We start from the raw sequence: 10,699 nt of genomic DNA, 5'->3' as shown, positions 1-10,699 counted from the left end.
TGCTGCTGCTTCTCTCTTTGAGCGCTCATTCCCCACTGCTGGGCAAAGGCTCTGGAATCTGGGGCAGGAAAACTCCGGGGTGTTCAGTTCCAGAGCCTCCAGGAGGGCAGTTCCAGTGGAGAACACTTCCTCTGGGAAGGTGGAATCGTGTTTCCCCCCAAGCATTCCCTGGCTGTGGAGAGAGGGAAGGTGCAGGCCCAGATCCCCCCAGCCCAGCTGTAAAGAGCCCTGTGGAGAGGAGGAAGAGCAGGGCTGGGAGTCAGGATGAACCCCTGGGATCTCTCAGGAATTACAGCACAGGAGTTGTTCTACAAGTCAATGTTTTTAATTAGTTTTTGAAGACAGCTTAAAACATGATTCCCCCCCACACCCCGTTCCCCACAGCAGCACAGCCTGGCCCTGTCCCCTGTGTCCCCACAGAGACAGGGCTGCCCCTCTCCATGTCCCTGCAGCCAGGGGACATCCCTGGGGCTGCTCCAGGGGCAGGGGAGCTCCACAGGGCCGGGAAGAGGCACAAACACTCTCAGTTACACTTGCAGGGCAGAATATCTGCTACCTAAGGTTCACAATTGAAGTTCCACAACATAAAAATTAAAAAAAACCAAACAAACCCGAACTACAGCCAAGCAGAAATTAGTGGTGCTTTAACGTCTCAAGGTTTACGACAGTTTATCAACCAACAATGGGACAACTTCCAGATCCTGCTCCTAACTTCCAGATCCTGCTTCTCTGACCTTAAGCATCTGTGGCAAAACGTGAAGCTGTGGACTAAACACCACTAAAGCAACGCTCCAGAGCCGTGGTGTGCTCAGCATTCCCAGCTCCTGTCCCCATGGACATCCCCCCCCGCTCTGGGGTCGGCCTCACCCCCTCGGGGTGCACAACCCAACACCTGGTTACAGCTTAAGCTCAGGCTCGTCTCCTCTGGCATTAAATACATTTATTGGAACATCTCACACAAAAATAGGTTCTCTCTAGGCCATTCACATGCACGGGAGGGCGAGAAGCAACTACCTACACACAGAGGGTTCAGCACACACCTGAAGGGTGCGGGGGCCGGGCTCAGGAGCCCGAGGTGTTGTTGCTGCCGAAGCGCTGGTTCACGCTGTGCAGCAGGTGCTTGGGCAGGCAGTGCCACGAGCTGGCCAGCATCTCCTTGAAGCAAATCACGGCCTCGAGGCACAGCCTGGGAACACAGGGCTGCTGTCAGCACGGAGGAGGCTGCGCTGGGAGCTTGTGCCCAAGGTGCTGAGTGAGGGGAGTCCTCCAGCCTCAGCCCTGGCGGCTGCTCTGGCAGCGTTTGGTAGAGGCAGAAATGTTTTCCAGTATTTCAGGAACACGAACAGGTCTAATGGTAACTCTGCCCCACTTGTCTTAGAATCCCAGAATGGTTTGGGTTGGAAGGATCTTAAATCCCATCCCATTCCACGCTTTTCCTATGGGCAGGGACACCTTCCACCATCCCAGAGTGCTCCAAGGCCTGTCCAACCTGGCCTTGGACACTTCCAGGGATCCAGGGGCAGCCGCAGCCATGCAGGGGCCTCCCCACCCTCCCTGGAATTTCCTCCTGCCAGCTAAGCTGGGACACGACAGTTCCATGCTGAAGTCTTGCTCTCTTACCTTACGAGAGATCTCGGCTGGAGGGAGAACACCAGGATTTCGTTACTGTGAGCCTGGAGGGCGGCAGAGAGACAGAGAGGGAGAATTGGTTCTGTGGGCTCTCAGCAGGAGCCAGAGCAGCTCAGGCTCACACAACCATGGAAGCAGGGAATCCCAGAACGGCTTGGGTTGGAAGGAGCTTAAAGCTCATCCTGTTCCAACCTGCCCTGGGCAGGGGAAGGAGGAAGCCTTCAGGTTTCCAAGCCTTGAGGCATCTGCACTGGGGGACTTTGGACAGGAGCAAAGCATTTCCCCCTCAGGCTTTGTCCTTTGTGATCCCCACGAGATCAGTCCAGCACTGCAGATCCCACGGGAAGGGGAAGCTCAAAACCAACTCACAGCTTTGGAATGGGCCAGAAGGTTGTTGGCACAGCCCCCAAAGATGATCACCTCGCCCTCCTCGCTGGCACAGGCCGTGTGCCACAGCCTGGGAACAGAGAGCAGCACTGCATTAACACAAAACCCCAGCTCTGGGAAGATCCCTCCATCCCAGCCAGGCCAAAGGGAGAAAACCAGGAAGCATCAGTGCTTTAACTCCTTAACCTGGCTCAGGTCACTTCCCCAACCAGAGGGAGGAAGTCTCGTGTTTTCCATGCCGCACTCGTGCATCACAGAGGTTGTGGGGCTTTAATTTGCAGGTCACCAACTCCTACTTCCTCAGCAGGAAGCCAAGACCAGCCCTGGGTGTGCACAGGACGAGCCTCTGGCAGGACCTTGGTGACAGCAGCCCGTGCCTGGGTGGTGGCACAGCAAAAACACTGGTTCCACTTAGCTCTGCTGCTGGCACGTGCAGCTCAGAGCCCTCTGCAGTCAGATCAAACCCTAAATCCTGAGATCAAACCCTAAATCCCGAGATCAAACCCTAAATCCTGAGATCAAACCCTAAATCCCGAGATCAAACCCTAAATCCAGTGCTTCCTGCTGTTTCACAGGCTGCCTGCCCTGGAACTCTGGGAGCACACAACAACCTGCAGCTCGTGGAAAAGGAGAGCTGTGAGGAGGAACCAGGGTCCTCTCTCTGACAGCCACCACACCAGGTGCTTCCACACCCCTTCTGTACCAAATTTCCAGGGAATTGTCTGCCATACCTTGGTTTTTCAGAGTAGTTATGCTCAAACTGTACCCACTCGTTCTTGCTGATACAATAAATCCAGGCATCACCTGAAAACAAGCAAAATCCCAGATAAAAACAGGATTCTGTCAGTTCTGTAAGTTGTTGCAATATGCAAATACTCTGGTGTAGCACGTCCCATTTCTGTTCTTAAATAAATCAAATATTTTAGGAAAAACCTTATAAAACACTGGCTCCTGTTTGACAACAGGTGTTTAATGTAACAGAGATTTATGGGGGTGAAGGTGGAGAATTGTAAAGCTGTCACCAATTTCAATTTGCACTTTTAGACACATTTTTAGAGCAGATCAATTGCTGGAAGTTCTTGTGTCTCCACACCCTCAGCAACTCCTGCTCTGTGGAAGGAGGAGTTGGAGCACACAAGAGGAATTTCGAAGGAATTCAAGGCAATCATTCCAGCTCCTGTGCACAGCTGTTCCAGAGCACAAAGCCACCACCAAATCCCTTTGGAATTACTTACTCAGGGGCTGCTTGTCCGTGGTGAAGCCTCCAAAGAGGAAGAGGTGATCCGAGGAAATCGGCGTTAAGGAATGCCACGATCGGCCGACGGGGCAGATGCCTTGGGTGAGTCTGGATTGCAATAAAAACACCCCAAATCACCATCAGGGACAGCAAAATCCCTCTCCCTTTCCTGCCCTGATTATTTTTCAGCTATCTGCAGGATACTGCAGTGACTTAAGGACACTTTTAATTTCTTTAGACACAAAGAATTTCAAGTGGATCGAGCCTGAGCACCCACATTTCGTTCCACTCCCAGGTGTCCAGGTTCAGGTAGTAGAAGTCGTTCATTCTGGACTCCTACAAGAGAGCAGAGCGTGTTCAAATCTCCTGCTGAGGTCTGGCTGGGAGGGTGGGGAGGCCCTGGGATGGAATTCCATCCCATAAGCACAGGGGGAGCGGGGCTGGGCTCACCCTGTATCTGCCTCCAAACACGTAGCCCCTGTTCCCAACGGTGGCACAGGCGTGAGCGGCTCGAGGGGACGGGGTCTTCCCCTGGGAAGGGACAGGGACAGCACAGATCAGTCACCAGAGGACAAGAGAGGCTCAGCTCAACTCAGATTTAAGGCCAGCAAGGATCAGAGTGAAAAAACGCAGCCAGTAAATCATCCTGTGTGCAGGCTTGGTTTTCTGATGGATGGAAGATCAGAGAACTCATTAAACATGGGCTTTATTTTTCCCTCTTGAAGTGTATAAATTTTGCTTTTAGCACAGGGTTCAGCCACAGAAGACAGACTGTAAATGAGACAGTGACATAATAAATCCTTAAATCCATAAATCATGGAAGTGTCCAAGGCTAGGCTGGACAGTTTGGAGCAGCCTGGGATAGTGGAAGGTGTCCCTGCCCATGGCAGGGGTGGAACTGGATGAGTTTTAAGGTCCCTTCCTACCCAAACCATTGTGGGATTCCATTAAACACCATTTTTCTTGAGTTTCTGAACCACCTGAAACCCTTATGAAGTAATCAGAGCAATTCTTTGGCAATCTGGAGCTCCTTGTCTCGTATTTCACTTCCTCCAACTCTGTGGCAACACCAGCCCATTTCCCTGTTCCAGAACACTCCCAATGTGTTTATTTGCAGTTAGCAGTGTTGTCTCCTGACCACAATTCAGCCCCCCAGAGACAGGAACCAACCATCCCCTGGCACTGAGGGTGACAGCAAACCCCACATTCCCCTGCCCTGAGCACAACGCAGCTGCAGCATCAGCAACAAGCGACAGGGAAAAATGGACGGAGACAGATCAAAAGAAAAGGCAAATTTCCTCTTTCTGCAGAGTGGATCTGTCTAAATGAATGGTTTAAATTCAGTGGAAATGGCTCCAAGAGCACTCCTAAATAACATTACTGAGCTGTGACTTAATTAACTGACAGCAAACCATTCATTACCGTAGTTATGGGCTGGCTCCAAGTGAAAGTTTCAAGGTCCAGAATGTGCACGTGGTCATTCCACCCTCTAGGAAGACCTGAATTCTTAAAAAACCAAAAAAAAAACCATAAAGAAGTAACAAGTTTTAACAAGCACTGATTAAATATTAAAAGTTGAAACAGAAATGGCTTGCAGGGTTACTTACCCAAAAAGAAGTTTCATCAAATTCAAATGTTCCACGTTGTTTCCCTTCAGGAAAATAGCCATAGCCTCCAAAAAATATCAGCCTGGAGGGGAACATGGAGCAAGAGCTGTGAGAAATTCTGTCACATCTGTTATTATAAATATATAAATATAAATATATAAATATATAGTCTGTGCTCAGAAAACCAGGGAAGCTCCTTTGGTTTTCCAGGTGAGGGCTCTGTTTGTTGCCTCACTGACCCTCCCACCCACACTGAATCCCTCTGGAGCTGTTCCCAGCCTCAGGCTCCCAAGCTTTGCTCCACTTCCAGATCTCTGGAGCTGTCAGGGTGTGCAGCCTGGTCACTGCACTTTGGCCTTTGCCATGTTGTTTTCCTGGAGTTTAAATGGGAATTACCTCCCAGTTTTACCTCTGGGGTTTAGCCTGTGTTAGGAACTGGCATGGCTTTGCCAAAAATTCCTACAGGATTCTGGAGTGACAGAAAACAACCTGCAGCACCTAATTAACCACCCACAACTGCAGCCCTGCACAGATTCACATCTAACCTGATCCTATCAGCTGTGCTAATGAGGAGCTCACTCCCCACATCAAGGAGCTGAAAAAGCAGCACTGTGGGCAATTCCACAGAACCACGGAGTATCCCCAGCTGGAAGGGACACACAAGGGTTTCCCCACCTTTCCTGAGTCTCTGCAGCAAACCCCACAGCACATCTCCTAACTGGGAGCTCTCCCCATGGAGTGGCCAAGGCAGCACAAGAGTTAAACTCCAAAATCCCAGAATGGTTTGGGTGGGAAGGGACATTAAATCCCATCCAGTGCCACCCCTGCCATGGCAGGGACACCTCCCACTGTCCCAGGCTGCTCCAATCCCATCCAACCTGGCCTTGGGCACTGCCAGGGATCCAGGGGCAGCCACAGCTGCTCTGGCAATTCCAGCCCAGCCAGGAATTCCCAATTCCCAATCTCCCATCCATCCCTGCCCTCTGGCACTGGGAGCCATTCCCTGGCTCCTGTCCCTCCATCCCTTGTCCCCAGTCCCTCTCCAGCTCTCCTGGAGCCCCTCCAGGCCCTGCAAGGGGCTCTGAGCTCTCCCTGGAGCTTCTCCTCTCCAGGGGAACATTCCCAGCCAGCCTCACAGTGACTGCAGGGAGGAGGAAGAGGAGGAGGAGGAGGAGGGAGAAGCCAAGAGAGAGCAGAGCCCTCGCTGGGGCCTCACCTGTTCTTGTGCACCCACACCCCCAGCTTGTCCTTGGACGAGGGGGGCACCCCCTGGCACTCCACTCTCACCCACTGCAGCACTTTGTCCGTGGATCTGGCATTCAACATGTAGAACTGGGAAAATAAAGAGATTTTTTAAACTCACATCATCAGCTTAAAGCTTAAGTCTGCTGTTAAAATAACGACTTTAAATGAACATGTGTTGGTATAGAAATAGTAATAAATGAAAAGTTCTTTTCCTAGCTGAAAAGTAGAGCACTGAAAATATTTGCAACAAAAGATGGAATCACAAATCAAAACCTTTTTGTGACCTTTTTGCAGATTCAAACACCTTTTACACCACCAACAGGGTTATGAAACTCATGCTAACACTGAGTTTCAGCATCCAAAAGCTGTTGTGGGATACAATGAAGGTGTGTACAGAGCACAATTGTCTTAAAAACTAAAAAATGGTTCAAAAGTTTAGCAAGTGACATTTTTTACAGTATTACACCTTCTGTGCATTTATATAATTGTACAGGAAGAGAACCAGCTGCTACACTTACAAGAACTGAAATGTAAGAATGCCACAGCAGGAAGGGAAGAAATCACACCTTACAAATGAGGTTTGTTTCAAACTGTCTGCAAAAATGCCTTCCAACTCCTTCTCGTTTACATTTACATAATAAATAAATGATCTCATATTTAAATATATAAACTCCATATTTCTATAGACAAAAATGATTTAATTTAAACCACATTGCCAGACTATCAGAAAATATCATGAATTAATTCTAGCTGAAGGGGTGGTGATCAGTCATCTCGGAGGACTTTTCCAACCTAAATGATTTTGGGATTCTGGGATTGCCACAGACTCCAGGGAACAGAAACACTTCAAGCCACCCCAGACCAGTTGCAGATCAGCTCCTGATATTATTCAGGCAACTCTGGCAACTCCCATCTTTTAAAATCAGCAAACTCAGAGGCAGGGACACCATCCAGCTGCTGAGGGGAATTGCACAAGGACAGAACCGATGCCAGCTCGGGGTGTTCCTGCAGTGCTGTGAAGCTCCCAGGGCACAACCCCCATGGGAAAGGGTGGGAGAAGGGAATTCCTGACCTTGTTGGTGTTGCCCTGGGCGTGGTGCCCCCCGAAGAGATAAACCACTCTGTCCACACACACAGCACAGCTGCCAGACATGGAGGGGGGAACATCTCCCTCAGTCTTGCTCTTCTTCCTGCAAAACCAGGGTGGGATATTTCACCTGCTCCCAGTGAACCGGGAGGGGTTTACTTGGAGGGTTTTGATTGCTACAGTTCACTGTGGACATTCAAGTCTGTTCTTCCCACCTTTTCAGATGTAACAATTCACAAAACGACTCTGTTATGATGGAGGGGTGGGGAAAAGGTAATTTGGTTAATACATGGGTTTTTGGGGGGTAGGAATCCCATCTGCCCAGCTCAGGAGTTTGGAATGCTCAGAATCCTCAGGCAAAGAGGATTCACCTGTGTAAACTGCAGGTTTCCACTTTGCTCCTGGATTTTTCCTGTTTGTAAACATCATAACCACAAGGAGGAAATTCCAGCCCCTGCCCCAGGCTGTCCCTGACCCCAGGGAGGGCTGGGAACATGACTGAAATCCCACTTCCTGCAAAGCACTGAGCAGCTTCTTTGGCTGCATCAACCTTTAAGAACAGCTCCTGAAAAGGTCAAGAACCCAACAGGGATTCCCTGACCACCACCGGCATCAAAAGTGGTACAAACACAATTTCCAGCTGCTCTATCCTATCCCAGGAACCCCAAAACACCTCACACTGGTGGTCACACGCTCCTATCCAGGCTGCCTGTCCCAGCTGCCTCTCCTACTTCATCCTGGAAAAACATACTGGATGCTTTCACAGAAAAAAAACCCACCAAACCTGAAATATTTGACACACTTTTGCAACAGTTTGATAGGTGGGAACAAAGAGATCATGGAATTCTCTCAGTGCTCAGTCCCTTTCCACACCAATTCAAGGATTTATCAGATTTTCTCCCCAGATTAATGGTTTACTGTACCATCTTCCAGTTTCCATGTTGTAGATCCATATTTCATCCCTAGGCAGGTAGAAGTCATAAAACCCCCGCACCTGGGCGTTCTGCAGGACAGGCCAGAGAAGGAAAAGCAGGGTTAGAAGGACGTTTGACACGTGGAGTTACAGACTCCTGGGAATGTCTGCACCCCCTCTGGGACCTAATCGCAGCACAGATCAAAGCAGGAGCAGTGCCTGTACTTCCCACACTCCTGTGCCTCCCACCTGCATGGGGAGCAGCAATCAGCCTAGTTTAGCACCTGCTGGGGACAATCAGCTCCCAGCAGAGCCAGACAGGGGCAAATGGAAGTTAAATCTCTGTTTTATAGCCTGAGCCTGGGAGCAGAAATGAGCCAAAAGCTCCTTTTTCATTCCCCCATTACTGAGTTCACTGACAATTCACCAGTTTTGTGGTGCTGCAGCACACGCACCCCTCAGTGTGTCAACAGCAAGCTTGGGATCCTTACCACCCCGAAAATTACTGCCACCCAAAATTACAATTACAAAATGTAATCACGAATTACAAATTACCGTCCAAAGCCACAGTTGTGCAAATAAAATCACCACTCCCAGGGTGCACAATTCCAATCAGACAATACTCCCTTCACCTCTTGCCAAAGGCGAACGACACCCCAAAAATCCGTGTTACCTGCCAAGCTTTGACACCCGTGATTTATCCCAGCGTTGCAAAACACCCCTGAAGGCCGCGTTACAAATTGCTCGCCGGAGCTGCCGCGTTCCGGGGGAGGAATAATTCCCCAGAGTCGCGCCCGGGTGGACGGGACACAATTCCCAGGCTGGTGCAGGGGAGCTGTACCTTGTATCCTCCCCAGACGTACATGCAGCGCCCGTCGGTGACGGCCACGTGCCCGCTGCGCTCCGCGGGGCTGTCGTTCTCCAGCTGCTCAAAGCCCTCCTCGGCCGGCGCCGGCAGCTCCTCGTCCGCCGGCAGCTCCTCGTTCTCATCGGCCATCTCGGGACGTGCTGCGGGCACAGCGACACGGAATTCCCTCAGCTGGATCAGCCAGGGCAGCTCCTGGCCCTGCCATCCCACCCCGGGCATCGCTGGCAGCGCTGTCCAAACGCTCCTGGAGCTCTGGCAGCCTCGGGGATGTCACCATCCATTCCCTGGGGAGCCTGGGCAGTGCTCAGCACCCTCTGGAATAGTGGAACCTTTCCCTGAGATCCCAACCCTCCCCTGACACAGTGTGGGGCTTGGAAAATCCAGGATAAACCACACACGGCTGGAGTAAAAACCGCTCCAGGTGGGGACTCCTCAGCGGTGCACGGTTTGTAAAATGGTTACAGTTGCCAATGTGACTCAAAGTGTCCGTTCTTAAAAATATTTAAAATCTTATCTGTAAATACTTTGGTTGATTTGCCCAGACAAGCTGTGGCTGCCCCTGGATCCCTGGAAGTATCCAAGGCCAGGATGGAGCAGCCTGGGATAGTGGAAGGTGTTTCTGCCCATGGATAAGATGAGCATTAAGGTCCCTTCCAACCCACACCATTCCACAATGTCAAAAAAAAAAAAAACCCAAAACAATCCAAGGCGGAATAAATTTGACAGCTTTGACAACAACGGCAGCAAATCCTGGAGCTTTTCAGTGTCCCCCACCCAAACCTTCCACAGCAGCTCAGTGCAGGACAATGTCACCCATCCCACAAAAAATCCCACGGAACCAATGTCCCTGCTCCAAACCCATGCAGAACGCCAAACCCCAGCCTGTGCTGGGAAAGCACAGATCCAAAGCTCGGGGAAGCCAAAAAAGCCCAAATCTGTGCACCCAAAGCCAGGGAAAAGGACCTCAGTGGGACAATCACACCCTGCACTCCAGGGCTGGATATTCTGCTATTCCCATACACCGCTCCTGAGGGGTTTTTGCTGTTTAATTTTAATCACTCCCGCCACGGAGACGCTGCACCACCTTCAGGGGGTTATCTGTGAGCTTTAATTACGATTCCTAATTTAGATTAGCAAGCCTTGCCCACAGCCCCGTGAAACCTGCTGCTTCGAGCTAGCGGTGTCTTCACCGCCTCGGAGAAATGACACCGATATAATTTTTATCCATAATAGATATGTACAGCGTTCTATTATTCATTTTACCCCTCAGACACGCTGGGCCGTGTCCCTTCAGCCATTTCCCCCTCAGCTCCCCGCAGCCCTGCGGCTCTGCCCACCGCCCTCACACACCGCAGCCGGGGGCTCCTCACGACACCTCCCTCCTGTCGCGACATGCCCGAGCGCAGGGCGGGCCCCTCACGACGCGCTCAACTGTCGCGACATCGCGGCCGCCCGAGCGCTGCCCGCCGCCGTTACCGGCCCGAGAGCCCGAGCCCGCCCCGCGTCCCTCCGAGCCCCCGGAGCCCCCCGGGCCCCGTCCCGCTCCTACCGCGGCCCCGGCGCTGCCGCTCCGCCGTCCCTCCCTCCTTCCTTCCCTCAGCCGCGGCCGCGCCGCAACATCCGCCGGGCGGGCGGCACCTTCCGGCGGCAGCGCGCAGGCTCCGGGCACCGGCACCGCCGAAATCAGCCCGGGGGCAGCCCGGAGTTAACGCGGGGAGCGTCCGAA

General features: G+C 51.7%; 1 protein-coding gene across 3 annotated transcripts; it reads right to left on the bottom strand.

The window, feature by feature from the left end:
• Positions 1–923: 923 nt before the first annotated feature.
• Positions 924–10,606, bottom strand: KLHDC2 (kelch domain containing 2). Of its 3 annotated transcripts, none has more exons than XM_053946563.1 (14): positions 10,523–10,606; positions 8,947–9,113; positions 8,116–8,195; positions 7,178–7,295; positions 6,077–6,192; positions 4,861–4,942; positions 4,676–4,759; positions 3,704–3,784; positions 3,531–3,589; positions 3,252–3,361; positions 2,748–2,820; positions 1,999–2,086; positions 1,621–1,673; positions 924–1,186 (listed from the first exon to the last, which is right to left on the bottom strand). In XM_053946563.1, the coding sequence occupies exons 2-14, from the start codon at positions 9,100–9,102 to the stop codon at positions 1,063–1,065; spliced, it is 1,224 nt and encodes a 407-aa protein (XP_053802538.1). In that variant the 5' UTR covers positions 9,103–9,113; positions 10,523–10,606; the 3' UTR covers positions 924–1,062. The 3 variants fall into 3 exon arrangements, with proteins under 3 accessions (XP_053802538.1, XP_053802537.1, XP_053802539.1); XM_053946562.1 differs by lacking the exon at positions 10,523–10,606 and adding an exon at positions 10,324–10,432; XM_053946564.1 differs by lacking the exon at positions 10,523–10,606 and adding an exon at positions 10,237–10,304.
• Positions 10,607–10,699: the final 93 nt, after the last annotated feature.

Source organism: Vidua chalybeata, chromosome 6, assembly GCF_026979565.1.
Source record: "Vidua chalybeata isolate OUT-0048 chromosome 6, bVidCha1 merged haplotype, whole genome shotgun sequence".
NCBI classification, from domain to species: Eukaryota; Metazoa; Chordata; class Aves; order Passeriformes; family Viduidae; genus Vidua; species Vidua chalybeata.
Note: the sequence above shows the minus strand (reverse complement) of the source record. Positions and strands in the feature narration are given on the sequence as shown.